The sequence below is a fragment of the Pongo abelii genome, chromosome 3, assembly GCF_028885655.2.
Source record: "Pongo abelii isolate AG06213 chromosome 3, NHGRI_mPonAbe1-v2.0_pri, whole genome shotgun sequence".
Classification (NCBI taxonomy): Eukaryota; Metazoa; Chordata; class Mammalia; order Primates; family Hominidae; genus Pongo; species Pongo abelii.
The window spans coordinates 161,468,531-161,485,780 of NC_071988.2; the positions used below are offsets into that span (position 1 = coordinate 161,468,531).

At 43.7% G+C, this 17,250-nt stretch overlaps 1 protein-coding gene across 1 annotated transcript in view; it reads right to left on the reverse strand.

Annotated features, from left to right (window-relative positions):
• Positions 1-16,363, reverse strand: part of SETD7 (SET domain containing 7, histone lysine methyltransferase) — a 50,743-nt gene extending 34,380 nt beyond the window's left edge. Inside the window, exons 1-2 of the mRNA XM_002815156.5 lie at positions 15,668-16,363; positions 6,445-6,574 (exon numbers count right to left, since the gene is read on the reverse strand). Of these exons, the coding sequence (XP_002815202.1) occupies positions 6,445-6,574; positions 15,668-15,707 (170 nt within the window). The 5' untranslated portion in view covers positions 15,708-16,363. The remainder of the gene's footprint in view (positions 1-6,444; positions 6,575-15,667) is intronic.
• Positions 16,364-17,250: the final 887 nt, after the last annotated feature.

Consider the following 17,250-nt stretch of genomic DNA (forward strand, 5'->3'; position numbering starts at 1 on the left):
AAAAAGTGGGTTGGTTCTAGAATTGAATTCGCCTTGATGTGAGTCTCAGCTCCAATCATTTTTAACTAGGTCACCTGGGGCAAGTTATTTAGCCACTCTGTGCCTTAGTTTCTTCGTATGTCAAATGGGATTATAAAACCCACCTCCCAGATTGTTATGAAGACCATGTGTCCAGTGTTGAAGAAATGGTAGTTATTCAGTGTTACCCATTTCATTTGCACTCTCTTCTTGCATGTCACAAAAATTTTTGGCCTCAATCAGAACTGTTTGTTGGAATACAGATGAATATATTTGCTGGGTCTGGTTCCAACAAAAGCTAGAGGACTTTCAGGAACACAAAAGAAACTTTGCCGCATGTGGGAGGTTGGAATGCATGACTTCAGAAGTCCGATCCAACTCCAATTTCTCTGAATTGTGATCAAGCACTTTCTGAAAACTAAACACAAGAAATCCTGCATAGACTTGACACCTGGAGAATGCCATCCTTTCTCAGTGGCTCATCAGACGGGTGACCTTGCTTAGGTTATTTGGCCAGTGATACATTACAAGGAGCCCTTTTGGCAAATGTAGCCAAGCAACATCAGAAAAGGACTTGGGCACAGGAGAAAGAAGCCATGGAGTAGTAAATCCTTTAAAATCAAGTTGGCATGTGAAGGAGAGGCATCAACAATATAAACAAATAAAGCTGAATGAATGACCTAATCTCCACCTCATAATTAGGCTAAAAACCACTTGACCCTAATATTCCACAGCCCCCGCAAAGCCAACCTGAAGAAATATTTCCTTCTTGTTCACCATTCTAGGACTGTGAAAAGTCTTGCCTTTAGGTTCATAAATCATGGTCAAAATAGAACAATTAAAGAAAGATACATGAAAATAAACATCTGGATTATACTAATCCAGAATTGAGGATTAGTATAAAAATTAGAGATGTGTGTATCAAAGTATTTTGAACACTACACGTTTTCATCACACCCCATGGTACTCCAGCAAATCCACTGGTGCCAGACAGACTCCAGATCCACACCAACAAAGCCTCAAGATTCCTGTCACCGTGCTGCATAAATTCCTTTATCTCGGGACCAGAGTGGATGTAAAGAAGTCCCAGTTACTGAATCTCAGGATAATTTCTTCTTCTCTTTTAATAGAGGAGGCAGGAATGGACACAATAGCTGCTTTAAAAACAATTTTTAAAATAAGGTTATGTTCTCATTCATTCCTTATTTGTAGGGCAAACCATCTGGTAAAGCATGAGTATTCTGATTTTAGGTTTCTGACTTAATAAGCTGGTTGTAGTAACTTAGCTTTTCTGTTCCACATTTTGTCATATAATGAAGAAAAGACTAAGTATTATGATCTCAAAACTAGAAAACATTCTGAATCTGAGACAGTTGTGAACAGGTAAACAATGTACATTTTGGCTATTTAAACTGATTTAGAAATAGATAGCTATTTCTTCCATATGTTGAAGAGGTATCTGCACTCCCATGTTTATTGCACTATTCTCAACAGCCAAGATATGAAATCAACCCAAGTTTCCATTAACAGATGAATGGATAAAGAAAATGTGGTATATATGTACACAATGGTATACTATTCAGCATAAAACCAAAACGAAATCCTGTCATTTGTGACAATATGAATGATCCTGGAGGACATCATGTAAAATAAAATAAGCCAAGCACAAAAGGACAAATACTGCATGATCTCATTTGTATGTGGGGAATCTGAAAAAGCTGATCTTACAGAAGTAGAGAATAGAACAGTGGTTAACAGAGGCTGGGGAGTAGAAGGCAGGAGGGAAGGATGGGGAGAGGTTGGTCAACAGGTACAAAGTTACAGTTAGATAGCAGGAATAAGTTCTGGTGTTCTATTACATAATAGGGTGACTACAGTCAACAGTAATACATTGTATACTTCAAAATAACTAGAAGAAGGGATTTTGAATGTTCTCACCACAAAGAAATGATGAATCTTTGAGGTGATGGATATGCTAATTACCCTGATTGATCATTACACAATGTATTTATGTATCAAAAATCACACTTTACCCCAGAAAAATGTAGAATTATGTGTCAATTAAAATAAAACTTTAAAAATAGCTATTTCTATATTTTACCTTGAATATGTTTAGTTAAGATGTGCAAATTCTCTGCCAATAGTAATTACTTCTATGGCATGGGTTGGGGTTAAAAAAAGAGGGGGAAGCACTTTCACTTTTTACATTTCTGAATTTCTTGAAGTTTTGTTTTATTCCACTAAGCATTTGTTGTGTTTGCAATTTAAAAATAAAATAAAATATTCTGCTTCTATTTACAAATTTGGTTTTAAAATTTCACAGGGCTATTTTTCCTAGTTATCTGGATATTTGAAATTCTTATTCAGATTTATCTCATTCGATGTCAAGGGAAACACTGATTCTAGAATTTTCTTGATAAGTTCATATTTGTTTGGATACTTCTCATAAATCATATTCTGGGGTTCAGTTTTCATATAAAATTCGAATATTTAGGCCAACTCTTCTATTACTACACTGTGATTTTCCTTGTCTCTTTCCTTGTCGGAACATGGGTTCCCACAATTGCAGACAAACTCTTTGATGGGGACACAAACCAGCATAACAGGTTTCAACAACTTTCTTCAATACAAAGTTTTTGTCTCCTCGCTTGTTATTCAAAACCTAATGCCAGCCTTTTGTAAGGAATTTTTCCAGACCAAAGGTTGATGACTGACAATAAAGGCAAAGCATTCCCACTTAATTTTACCCAACACATCAAGCCCTAAAAGCCGGGGATGGGAACAGGGAGAAAAAGTAATAGACAAATATAAATAAAAACTGCTTCATGTAGAAACAACTGACTTATCCATAATCAAATCCCACATCTGCCTTAGAAAACCCTGGTAGATTCTCAACCTTTTATTCAGTTGTAAGACTCTCTTACTAATTTTTACAGCAAATCCTTTTAGCAGATGTCTCGTAACATGATCAGTATTTGGGTTTAAGAAGACGAGGACGACCTTTTGAGATCCTGTCACCACACTGCTCCATCACGTGTAATAAAACCAATGATACTGACATTTTCCCCTTAAGGTATTAACTCCCATCTATCTCAAGATAACCAAGATAATCTCTTGAGGTCCTCGCTAGCACTATTTTTCCTTGATTCTATTTAATCAACATCTCCACAGGTGTTTGAGTGGTAGATATAAAAATTAGTGAATTGGGTGGGCATAGGGGCTCACACCCCTAATCCCAGAACTTTGGAAGGCCAAGGCGGGCGGATCACGAGGTCAGGAGATCGAGACCATCCTGGCTAACAAGGTGAAACCCCGTCTCTACTAAAAAAATACAAAAAAAAAAAAAAAAAAAATTAGCCGGGCGTAGTGGTGGGCGCCTGTAGTCCCAGCTACTCAGGAGGCTGAGGTAGGAGAATGGCGTGAACCCAGGAGGCGGAGCTTGCAGTGAGCCGAGATCGCGCCACTGCACTCCAGCCTGGCAGACAGAGCAAGACTCCATCTCAAAACAAACAAACAAACAAACAAAAATTAGTGAATTGGTTAGGCTGGGCACAATGGCTCACGCCTGTAACCCCAGCACTTGAGAGGCTGAGGCGGGTGGATCACTTGAGCTCATGAGTTTGAGACCAGCCTGGGCAACATAGCAAAACTCCATCTCTATAAAAAATACAAAACAAATTAGCCTGGCGTGGTGGCATGCACCTGTAGTCACAGCTACTCAGCTGAGGTGGGAGGATCACCTGAGTCCAGGGAGGTTGAGGCTGCAGTGAGCCGTGATCATGGCACTGCACTCCAGCCTGGGCAATGGAGTGAGAACCCATTTAAAAAAAATAAATTAATTAAAAAAATAAAATAAAAAGAATGGTGAATTACTGCCTCAAAAGGAAAAAAAAAAATCAATGAATGTATTTCTAGCCTATAGATAGTTACTGGGCTAGTGCTGCAACTTGGCCTGGTGCTTCAGCTTTTTCATATCATGACACACCTGCAAATTAATGCATTTGTCTGACACACTGGGGTAAGCGGATAAAGCTCTTTGGGGCTAGAAGTTATAGCTGGATATGAGAAGACAGGTGCCCAGGAAGTCTCAGGCCCCACTTTGTTATCTTACCCTAGGGTTGAGGGGATCAGCGTCTTGAAGCTAACAAGTAGCTCATTCTCGGCACACTGGTTCAGAATTTTAATCTAGCCCATCAGTACTCTGTGTATCAGCCTCATAAAGCAAGCAGGTAACCAACACCAAATTCAAACAAATCTGCTGGACTGTTTTCCCAAAGAGTCAATCAGTTACTGGCTATCATCATCAAACTACCAGGTTTAAAGTGTGTGTGGGTGTTTGTGTGTGTGTGGGGAGGGGGCGGGTGGGGGGTGTTCTGGGTGAATTCTACCGTTTCAGCTCCCACTCTCACTTAGCAAGGACTTCTTTTTAGTATCAGATTAAGAGAAAGTGCCATGAAGCATAAAAGATATAATATACACAGATTCTGCCCTCAAGGAAACCTCTGTCCTTGGAGATGAAGGAGACATTTACATAAATATGTACTTGTTGAATGAATAAAAAAATTTGCAGAATGAGGTTAAAAGTGACACTTTTCAGAAAAAAGAGCTATAAAAAAATTGCAGTGGAAATGGGGCAGGAAAAGTTTCCCTCTGGACAGGTTAAAGGAGTCATAGGAAAGAAAAGCAGTGATACCAACTTTTTTTTTTGAAACAGGGTCTTGCTCTGTCACCCAGGCTGGAGTGCTCAAGCAATCTTCCTGCCTCAGCTCCCCAGCAGCTGGGACCACAGGTCCCAGGGTCTCTACACCTGGTGGCAGAGACAGGGTCTTACTATGTTGCCCCAGTCAGTTCTCAAATTCCCGGGCTCAAACAATCCTCCTACCTCAGCCTCCCAAAGTGCTGGGATTACCGATGTGAGCCAACATGCCCAGGCCAATACCAACATATTGAAACGGGCCTCTGTGGCACTCAAGTATCCACCCAAAAGAAAGGAAGTAAAATATCTGACAATTTAAAATTTACAGTTTGTAAGCAAAACTCTGCTTTACAAAAAGGTGGGGTTGGGGGCAATGGGAAAATGAAGGTTGGAATTATAACTAAAATGAAATTTTACAAAAGTTATTTAGAGGGTTTTTATTGCTTTTCTCACCCCTCATTGCATCAGATCATTGAGAGCCTGAGAAATGTTACCCCCTTTAAAACCACCCACTTCGCCTACAGAAAAGGGATTCTGGGTCACATACCAGTCCCTGCCATCACTCTTCAGTTGTCAGCTTACACATTTTCTTTCCCAAAGGAAGCTCTGGCCTATTACCAATGTCAGGAGTTTAGTAAGTGGTACAGTATCTTACAGAATCCTATAACCTGTTTTGGTGAAGTCCGTTTCCATTTTACCCAATCAACGGGTCTGAAAATAGCTAGCCCTTTTGCGGCTCTGAATTCCACTAAATGCTTGAGAAATTCACGTGGTCACTCTTTGCTCCTGAAGCTGACAGGGCCTAAAAATCATTGTTGGGAAGCTGGGCCTGGGCAACCCCATCTCTTCTTGAAAGAAAAACGTCCTATAGTCATTCCTATCTATCACAAGAGACTAAGGAGCCTCTGCCTCTCAGCGTCCTCAGACAGGGGATGAGAGTAAAATAAAAGAAATCCTGTTGTGAAAAATACTGTAACTAGAGGTACACTGTGGAAAATCATAGTTCTGACATTAGTATTAAATTATCACACAAAAAGACCAATTATCCCAAAGACAGGCATTTAAAAAATTGAAGTCTAGAAAGTTGCCCTCCTGTGTGTACCTGTTTATGTCTTATTACTGGGACTGCAATGATGTGACTTTGAAGAACTTTGCCAGGCATTTTTTCATCAGTCTCATGAGGAGAGGCAACAAGCTGAGAAATCGATGAAGCAGAAGAACCAACAAGGTGGCAGAATCTTCCTTCGGGGTACTAAGATGCCAGACCACGACATCTGGGAGAGTGTGCTGAATGCAACACAGTGTGTGTGACCCTTGGAAAAAAGTGTGAATCTGACTCTACTGGAACTGTGCAAACTGGCCACTGACAAAAACGATCCCCACTTGTGTGACTTCAGGGAGATGCGCTACCGGAATGATCAAGTGAAATCCATCAAAGAATTGGGTGACCATGTAGCCAACTTATGCAAGATGGGAGGCCCCAAATCTGGTATCTTTTGGCCAAGCACACTCTGGGAGACAGTGATGACAAGAGCTAAGCCTTAGGCTGGCTTTCCCATAACCACAGGGTGACTTCCCCAGTCACCACAGCAGTGCCTACAGGTAGGGGTTAATTTTACCCATTGAATAAATTGTAGAAAAACTTCCACTTGAATTCTTTCGTTTGTATTATTCCTTAACAAAAAATAATTCAGTACCCCCAAAGAACAAAATAAAACTGTGAGTGCTACCTGCCATCAAAGAAGAAGAACTTCCCCCGTCCGTTCTTTTCTCCATGAACAAAGTTCCCCTCAAATCTGTCTGTGGAGGAGTAGGTGACTGTGCAGAACCCGTGCGGTAATCCGTCATCATCCAGGTGCCCTGGAGAAAGGGAACCACAAGGCAAACCTTAACATCTTCAGTGCTCCTCCCATCTGACATCTAAGCATTCAGATGCTGCCGGACAAGTCCCCCACCCAACTCCCCTCCAGCTGCCAAAGTGTCCCCTCCCTGGCACGAAAGGGTAGTCAGCGTGCAAAGGTTTCTCACCTCATCAGCACCAGCAGTACCAAATTGATTGTTATGTACACTTTGTGAACTGATAGGTCCAGAACAGACTTAGACACATTCCAGAATATGAACTTTAAATAAGCTTGCTTTTTACCTGGAACTGAGAGTCATTATCAGTAATATTATCTGCAGGGCATGTCACAGTTTACCAAGTACACTCCCGAGAGTCCTCATATTTGGAATTGATGCCTCTAATCTCTCATGCTTAACTGAAGTGTGGTTGAGATTCCACTGTTTTATAGTCAATTGCCACATACACAGTCTTTGGAATAAATTATCTAATTCTAGAACATTAAGTATGCAATATGATTTTATATATCATTCTATAATATGATGTGGAGGACTGCTAGCCAGTCTGAAAATCTCACTGCTATTGTTATATTCACACGAGGAACATAGTCATATCTTTAAAACTGCCCTAAGATTTATATAGCTCATTGTACAAACAGAAACCCAGAGTCCTTCTCACCTTAAACTTAAGCTTAACCTTAAACCTACTGCTTTACTTTACAAAATCTTTCAGCTTTGAATGTTTAGTAATAACCTTATCATATACCATCCACCACTGTGTCTCAGACGGCTTGTATTTTAAATGGAGCCAGAGTATACACATGGTCATTTAAGCAACGATTGTGAACATCAGCAGAAGTTATTAGATGGACCTTTAAGTCACTGGTTCTTCCTAGGTCAAAGATTGGTATAGTTTAATATTGGCATTTACAGTCAATGTTTATGCTTTGTATTACTATCTGCATGTTTTAGAAAACCCAGGAATCACCTTATTGGTGTCTTCCCAATCATTCTGGTGAGCTGATTTTGCAGAGGTGGGTGAAAATGAAGGCAGTAGTTATTCTACTGGCTTTTTCTTGGGGTAACAACCTGGGTCATGGAGAGAAAAGGTATGAAAACATTAAACACTGTGTCTAATGCAGGGACATTAAACATTGAAATGTAGCTTCCAGATGCCTCACAGACATAAAAGGAAACACAAACCATGCTACCACAATGAAAGCTTTAGTCTCCTCAAATAATTTATTCTAACATGATAAAAGAATATTAGCCCTTGGAAAAGATGGTAAGTACACACTCTTATAAAGAATAAATATGCGGCCGGGGGTGGTGGCTCACGCCTATAATCCCAGCACTTTGGGAGGCTGAGGTGGGTGGATCACCTGAGGGCCAGAGTCTGAGACCAGCCTGGCCAACACAGTGAAACCCCATCTTTACTAAAAATACAAAAAATTAGCCAGGCATGGTGGCGGACGTCTGTAATCTCAGCTACTCAGGAGGCTGAGGCAGGAGAATCGCTTGAACCCAGGAAGCAGAGGTTGCAGTGAGCCAAGATTGTGCCACTGCACCCCAGCCTGGGCAACAACAGTGAAACTCCACCTCAACAACAACAACAAAAAGAATAAATATGCTCTTTATTTGTATTATTAATTACATAAACATAAAATAGCTGCAAACAACTACAGTGTTTTATTGCTACATCTGACTGTACACAATGGGTTACCGAGAACATCTTACAATAAGACATATCTACTTAAATAAATCATAATCAATATGGATCCCTTCCTCTTAACACAAAAGAGGAAAGGACCAGGAAATTAATGGTCAGAAGGGAACTAGGCCATAATTGCTTTCTTCTCGCTCAAAAACTAACTGTACATGACATAAATTCAATGACATTTGAGTCATATGAAATCACTTGGACAATCATTTTCTAAATATCTGATGCCATTTTTCTCATTGAAATAAATTAAATTTGCTTTTTTCTTTTCATTAAAAAAAGCCACTCAGTGTATTGCTAAGAGCTTTTTTTAGTGAAATGTTGTTGCGATCAAGTTAAATTTAGGCATATAAATTCAGTGTCCTACTTTTGATTTAGGTATTAATATCCAAATAATCAGTTTAGCCTCATACTAGAGCATTTATTAACTTGTTGAAAATGCTTTCACCATAGAAAACAGTTCACATATTTCAGAGTTTTAAAAGCTTATGTTTGATAAAATTTGTTATTCCACTTTAGATTGAGAGAATTATAATAAATCTGAACACTAAGAAAAAAATTTCCAATATAAATTAATTTCCACCTTCCTTCAGCCCTGTCCTATTTCTGAATAAAACACTGAAGGTGCACCCTCAGCAATGGAATTTAGATATTAGGGAAAATTGAAAGTGTCATATAACATACTGTAAGCCCTTGGAGGATAGTACTGATCCCAGTTGAGATGACAACAAAAATGTCAACTCCACTCCATGAAGAATTCTTCCTTCCTTCCTTCCTTCCTTCCTTCCTTCCTTCCTTCCTCCTTGCCTCCCTCCCTCCTTCCCTCCTTTTCTTCCTTTCTTACCTCACTCCCTCCTTCCCTCTTTCTCTTCCTAGTTCCTTTATTTTTTAGAGACAGGGTCTCACCCTGTTACTCAGGCTGGAGTGCAGTGATGAGACCATAGTTCACTGTAACCTCAACTTGTAGGCTCAAGTAATCCTTCTGCCTCCCATGTAGCTGGGACTATAGGTAGACATCACCACAACCGGCTAATTAAAAAAAAAATTTTTTTTTTTTTTTTTGAAACAGAGTTTTACTCTTTTTGCCCAGCCTGGAGTGCAATGGTGCAGTCTTGGCTCACTGCAACCTCCGCCTCCCAGGTGCAAGCATTGTCCTGCCTCAGACTCCCTAGTAGCTGGGATTACAGGCACCTGCCACCACACCCAGCTAATTTTTTTGTATTTTTAGTAGAGACGAGGTTTCACTATATTGACCAGGATGGTCTTGAACTTCTGACCTCAGGCAATCTACCCACCTCAGCCTCCCAAACAGCTAATTAAAAAAATTTTTTTATAGAGATAGGGTCTCACTGTGTTGCCCAGGCTGGTTTCCAACTCCTGAGCTCAAGTGATCCACCCACTTTGGGTGCTGGGATTATAGGCGATTATAGGCAAGAGCCACCACACCTGGCCTCAATGCCTTTCAACAGGCAAATGAAGAGGAGCCCTATCATCATCTTAATCTCTTGGGAGAGACAAGGACAGGGGAGAGCTACCAAATGATGGCCATTACTCTGGGTGACCTTGCACATTAAGGGGGTGCTTGGACATGTGACCACTCCCTGTCATTCTAAAGGCTTTTAGATTGCTGGTTGTGAGAGAGTTCTGAAATCTATTAGACGACAGCAAGAGCCCCTTCCTGGCTTGTTTTGTTTTCTTTACATCCTTAGGGTGTGATCAATTAAAGGAACTAGAGATTAAGGGTTGTGATCATTCGAGACTTCCACTCTGAATATTTAATATCCCAGAGTAGTTTTCCTAGCAGTAGAACTTTATGTCTAAAACAGCAGCCACAACCAAAACAATAACAGAGACTTTCCATGAGAAAGGGAAGAGACTGGGTTGCAGTGCTCTTACATCTTCTTTCAACATTAGTGCTAGAACAGAGTCTGATATAACTCTTTTTCAAATGCCAATAAGATCATGTAATATTTGGACAATCAGATCATGTAATATTTTGTCATGTCAGTAAGTCAATTTAATGCACAGGGGTACTGATAAACAGAGGAGAAAAAAAGTGTATGAATCTACTATGATCTGGCATTGGGTTATATGCTTTCCTGTTATCAAATGTAAGCCTCAAAACAGTCTCCCATATTCTCATCTTACAGATGAAGACACCAATGCTTTATGAGACTTGCCCAAGAGACATTGCCACTCTGAGTGTGCTGATGAATACTGAAAGCCCCTTCTCCAAATCCTTTAATTCCCATTCTAGACACTGGCAAACTAGTTGAACACACTCTTCCTTGGTGATGGTAAGAAGGTACCTCTAAAAAGGTAGGAACCCCCAGGTCCCTGGCAGGGAAGTGGAAGAAGCCTTTGTGGTTAAGATCATTCACACAGAACCACCAGGTTTCCAACAGCATATCCCGGTTGCAAAGTCCTGTCTCTTCCAAGTGTTATCTAACTTGAAGGGAAACACTAGTCCTCCTTGCTCTGCATGAGGTCAATTTGTAAAATGCGCCAAGTCAGCCAACAGCCTTCCAGGCGAGTTCGCACTGAACAGAGGGTGAATACCAGGCCCAAGCAACAGGGAAAATTAACTTCAATGACTGCCCTGTGTTTTTAAGGTTATCCGAGCTAATGTTCTGTGTATCTGTCTGTAGCATGATTTTAAATATTTACAGAAGTTAGAGAAAGGAAAAAAGTATCAGTTCACAAGTCTACTTTTTCACTTTGTTCTATGGTCATTATCTATTGAACAGATAGAAAGTTACAATTTTCCCCTCTAGTTACTTCTGAGGGAGCTTCTTCCTGAATCTGATAAGAGCCAGGCCTATATTCTAAGCAGCAATGTACATCTCAATCTCAGCAAAGGAAATTCCCTCTGGATCAGACACCCAGCTGCTTAATGTCTCAGGCTTACTCACAAGAGATCTGAGATTGGCGTGTGAGTATTTCCCTTAGAACCAGAGAACCTACACACACACTGTTGGTTTTGTAGACTAGAACATTGCTTTAAAAAACAACAATTAATAGGCCGGGCGCGGTGGCTCACGCCTGTAATCCCAGCACTTTGGGAAGCCAAGGTGGATCTCTTGAGCCCAGGAGACCAGTCTGGGCAATACAGTGAGACCCCATCTCATTAAATAAATAAATAAATTGAAAAACAAAAAACAACTATAATAAAAGGCAAGCTTATTCTGTTTAAAGAACATGCCCTCCTGGTGATGCATTCAATCACCGACTCTTAAAAACATAGCTTGATGTTTTGATCTTTTTAAAATTTTTTATTTTTTTAGGTTTTTAAAAAATTATTTCAACTTTTATTTTAGATCCGGGGGTACATATGCAAGTTTGTTACCTGGATAATTTTTTTTTTTAAGGGTAATTGTTGGCAAGGGTTCATCTATTAGTTGTCAGGGTCATAATTTTAATGTGTGGCCCACACAGAACGGGTGCTACGAATACACTTCATATGCATTTTCCCTAGATACAGGGCATGAGCAGTCTTAGTACAGACAAGTGGAATCTGATATTAGGGGGAGTGTTAATAAAAAATATTCTTAATATTTTGAAGGGGTTGTGGCAGTGGAACACTGAGCTGCTTATTTTCATTCTGGCCCCTTGTTCTGCTATTTCCCCTTTCTGATCATTCTTCCTCCATGTCTCCTACACATTTCCAGGCCCTTCTGTTTTTCCTGCCATCATAACTGTGCATCTGGACCACTGCAAAGAGACTTCAAGGTACCTCATCTGCTGTGTCAGCCCCTCTGACTGTCCTGCTGGCCACTGCCTGTTCATCTTCCCGGAGCGGAGCCTTGATCCTGTCATTCCCTTTTCTAAAGAGCCCCCACGGCTTCCATGGCTTCCAGCACACAGTCCATGCTCTCAGCCTGCTACCCAGCCTCCCTTCCCTGTCTTCCCCTCCACTTTTCTCCTTGTAAGCTCCATGTTGCAGCAAAATCAAATGACTGTTCTCCGGGTGCACCCGCAGAATTCCATGCCTCCGTGTCTTCACTCACAAAGTTCCCCTCTCAACCTGACTCAGTTCTATGGCACCTCTTCTGGAAAATCTTTCCCCTTTGACTTCCCTAAGCTGGAACTAATTTTTACTTCCTCTCAACCATCACAATTCATCTGTATAGATATATTTATTTGAAATCATATTAGAGACCACATCATATTCATCTTTGTATCTATGGGTAGACAAAGAAATAGATGCTGTAATAAAATTCTGTTTCCAGATGCCCAGAGGAATAACACTGGAAAACTAAACATCACTCTTCACTGAACCAGTGTGTCTCAAAGTGTTTTCCAAAAGCCACACCAGAGCTCAGGTGGAGCTCTGAGGCCCTCTGAGGCCCTCTGAGGCCCAGGGCTTGCTGCCTTCTTCCCACAAGAGCACAGCCAACACAGTACACAGAACACTCTCTCCACACAGCCTCCGCCACTCCCCTCACCTCAGGGATTTGTCCACTCTGAGTTCAGAACTTTCTCAGAGTTACAATCATACCCTGACAGAGAACCAAATGCACATGATATATAAGACATTTAAACTCAATCCTGAAGAGACTAATTTCTTCCCCAGGGTAAATCTCTAATGAAGAAGAAAAAAGATAGCTATTGCAGAGGACACAGGTTAAGTTCTTTTTCCCCAAATACATTTTTCTGAAAGTCACTGAACTCTATCAGAACCAGCCTCTACAGAGTTACACTGATAAAAAATGGCACTGACATAATATTTAACTGTTGCTTCCAAACTCAGTTATCAAGTGTTTCATAAATTTGCCTAACTCATTAAAAATAAAAAATGTAGGAAGACAGTTTGGTCTGGTGGAGGGCCGTTTTGGAAGTCGAAGCCAGTCTCTCCACCTCACTGAGTGTTCTTGGATTAGTCCTTAACTTCTGTATGCCTCAGTTCCTGTCTCTGTAAAATTAGGATAATATTAGTACCCACCTCATAAGACTGAATATGACTGAATGGATAATGTCTGTGAAACACTTAGCACAGAGCCTGCACTTAATAAGAACTAAACAATTATAGCAATGATAATAATAGCTATGACAATGAAACTACTGAGAACAGAGGCTCTGTTTATGGAAAGAGGTAGATTAGTTGGTACTTAAACACTAAGATATTCAGACTAGCTTCTCTTTGGGAAAGAGCAGAAGCAGTTTATACCAGTCCCCTATGTAAGTGTTAGATGTTATGTAAAGACTATTGCAAACAGCACTAAAAAGGCCAAGAATGGCTGGACAAGAGCGCACGCACAGGTACAGTTTACTGCATGTGCAAACACACACTCCTGGCACTGTGCAAGTTAGAGCCTGAGATGCTTCTAGGGGCTTTTAAAGATTCTGTGCTGCTCTAATTGTTTAGTTAGCTACAACTGAGTGACCATGTGTCCCAGATTGCCCCAGACATTCAAGGCTTAAGCTACTTGCCCCAGCATCATTATTAATAGTGTGCCCTCTCATTCTCAAGGGGGTTCTGATTTTGGACAATAATGTACATAATTACCCTATAAAACAAAACCATCCCTGTTTATATAAACTTCCCTGTTTTCGAATCCAGTGGATGGTCTCAAAAAAAATACTGCCATTTCTAAAGCTCTTGGTCACAGTCTGCAAAGGAGCCTGAGGACTATGGACAACTGGACATATGTTTGTAAACAGCTTCAAATGGGAATGGATGTGGTTTAACATGGAGAACAGTACCAGCAATTAAGGGTTTGTATTTAATTTTTACAAGTAAAAGTAAACGTTGAAGAAAGAGAGCAAGCCCTAACAATCTGAGATCATTTTTCCTTTATCTTTCACAACATGGAGGCACAAGAAGTCAACAACTTTTAACTTCTCAGAAGGCTCCCTGTGGATCAACTCAATCAATGTATCTGGGCCTTACTCCAGTAAGCCCCAACATTGGCTTTATTTATTAGAGAGATAAATAGCTCTGTGAGTTCACAACATGGTGAAAATTTTCTTAACAAAAACCACACACTCTTTAACTGGCTTCGAAGTTAGATGAAGAAATAAGTTTTAATATTGGCATTACATTGGATACTTTTCAAGAGTTCAGAAATATTAGTCTGCTTAATCTCCCCTTAAGATCTCAGAAGCACTGCAAAGGGAGTTATGTTTATGAAAACATTAAAACTGATTTTTCCCAGTGTAACAATAACCATGTATCCTTATGCATTTGTAGTGTCGCCACTTTTTTTCTTTACCGTTCGTCAGAACTTGTGTTTATACAAATCAGACAGAAACCAGATTCAACCAACAGCTAAAAATTATTTACTCACATGCTTAGTTTAAAACATCCTGGTATCATACCACACCACACTGAAAAACATCACGACGTACTGTATGTAGTGGAACCAAATAAATACGCTAAAGAGTATTTTCCAGTATTCGCTGTTACAAAATCATAACATCCTATGATACAAACAACGAGATTGTATAACGTCCCCATATCGTTTTTTTAGAACTAGCAAAAAAAAAAAAAAAAAAAGGTGGAGAAACTCAGCAAAACAAAGTGGCGAGAAAAGTCGGGGGAGGGGCGGTAGAAGAGAAGGGGCGGAGAAACACGACACCGAGGCGGTGATATCACCCACAGCCAACGGCATGGAATTCAGAAAGTTAAGTGTCACCCAGCAATTTCGGTGCGGACTCGCGGCGCGCCTGCACAGCGTGGCGGCTGCATCCCAGCCAAGCAGGAAGGGGGAAGGGGAGGCCTGACTGAGTTCGTTCGGGGGCAGCGGAGGGGAGGGCTGCCCGCCTCCCGGACTGCGCACGTTCGAGTCCCGGGTCGGGAGACTTGTCCGTCGCCCGACAATGATTTCATCTTTTCGGAAGAGCTGCCGCCTGGGCCGCGGCTGCCACGTGCCTGGTCTGGCCCCGTGCGCTGCGCCGGGGGACCTACCCTGCCGCGGCCGCGGCCGCCGCGGGGCGCAGAGGCTGCAGAAGGGAAGAGCTGGCGGCCGGGAGGGGATCGGGGTGGCCAAAACTGGGCTAGGGGGTTGCTCCGCGGAGTCCGCTGGCCTCAAGGGGCTGCCCTGCGGAGTGCACCCACCCTCCGCGCCCGAAGGCGGAAAGGCCAGAGCGCGGGGCAGGTTTCGCAACTCCAAGGGTGGATGCAGGCTGTGGCCGGGCGGGATGGAGCGGCCGTGCCTTTCCAGCGCCCCCGGCCTGGCGGAGCCCCATTCTCGGCCTGCGCCCCGCCGCGCAGTGCGCGCTCCCGGCGGCGTGACCGTGGCTGTCGGGCCCCCGCCCGAGCCGGGCAACCGGCCACCCGTGTAGGGGACAGTGGCGGCCGCGGGGCCCGGCGCCGCGCTGCTCGCAGCCCGCCACTCCTTCCGCGCTCCAGGCCCTCTGCGCCTCCTCCCCCGGCCCCGGAGAAATGCTTGTACCTTCCACCGCTTCCTCCACCATCTCGTCGTCGCTATCCATGGCGGCTGGGGACCCTGCCCAGCTCGGGACTGCGCGGCTGCCTCCCGTCCCTCCGGGTGCTCCCAGCGGCTGAGCGAGCTCTGGGGCTCGCGAGTTTGGAGGAGGAGGAGGAAGAGGAGGAGCAGTCGGGGCTGGCTCGCACTGCCTCCCCCTACAGCCCTTTCAATTCCTTGGCCTTCAGCTGCTGCGGCAGCAGCCGTCGTCCCCCCTCCCTTCGCCCACTTGCCCCTCGCCTCGGAGGCTCCGGTGTGCCGCCTTGGCCGCTGCCGCTGCTGCAACTTTCTCCTGTAATACCCCCTCTTTGTTATCGAGCAGCTGATCCGCTGACATCACCCAGCGCCGGTGCGCTCCCTCCCTCGCTGATTGACAGTTCCCTGTCCCTTTCCAGAAGTAAGGCTCCTTAAAACGAAAGGCGCTCCGGGGCCGCGCGTATTCCGCGTCCCAGCCAACCCGCCTCCGGCCCGTCAGCGTTTCTCTTTTGCTTAGGTGCGGCTTGGCGCGCCCCGAGCGCTCAACGCGGTCCTGGGCGCTGCGGGCTTCTCGCGGACACTTGGGCCGCCCGTGGGGGCTCCGAGCTCCCGACCTCCCGTTGAGCCGGGAGCAACTTGAAAGTCCGTCGTGCACTGTCCGTGTTCCCTCGAGACAACCTCCAAAGTGCCAGGGAAGCTAAGGAAGCGTTTCTGACGCTCTGGCGCCTGGACTTCCTCTCACCCTCGCCCCCACATCACCCCGTTCGCCACCGGGAGCTGCACGAGTGCGACACGCAAGGGAGCGCAGGTGTCCTCGCGGTCCCGCATCACATCCGCAAGCCGTTTTCCCCAGCTCGGGGGCTGTTATCTGGCCCGGATTCCGCAGGATGGCGAGTCCACCCCAGCGCCTCCACTCCCCGCCCTCCTTCGGGTCGCCAGGCCCTCGGGTGATTCAGAAATTCATCAAATCCAAATGGCAGTGGGCTCTCTGTCAGGCAGGAAACAAGCCGCACCGAAGGCTCGGCAGGTTCCTCCTCGCGGCTGTGGTAATGGAAAAGGAGCCGCCGAGTGGAGCTAAAGAGGAAGGAAGGACCCTCCGTCTGGCGCGCCTCTTTCCCGCGCCTCCCGCCCTGTACGTGTGATGTCCCCAGCTGTCTCTCTGTTTCTCCAAGTGCCAACCACTTCACAGATTCAGGCGTCCTCAAGTGGAGAAAACCACTGGGCACCCGGCTTCCGGCCCCGCCACTTAGTGTCGTTATGGCGCTGCCTCTTACAGGTGGCGGTAAAGGGCGACTGTAAACAGCCGATTAAACAGATGCAAATGTACACAATGTACCGTGGAATTACCGGGTGCCGCTCTGGGCACCTGCCAAGAACAGCTACTGCATGGAGGGGAGGAGGGAGCAAAAAAAGTAGTTCCATTTTGTTTTCTGATCAATGAATGAGACTTTGGGGATTTCAAAATACTTCCAGCGCCCAGGAGACTACTCCTTGCTTTTGGCTCTGTGCTTAAATGGTAGATATTTTTGTCAAGTATTGCCGGCTTGTTTCTTAAAGTCAGCTTTTCCTCTATA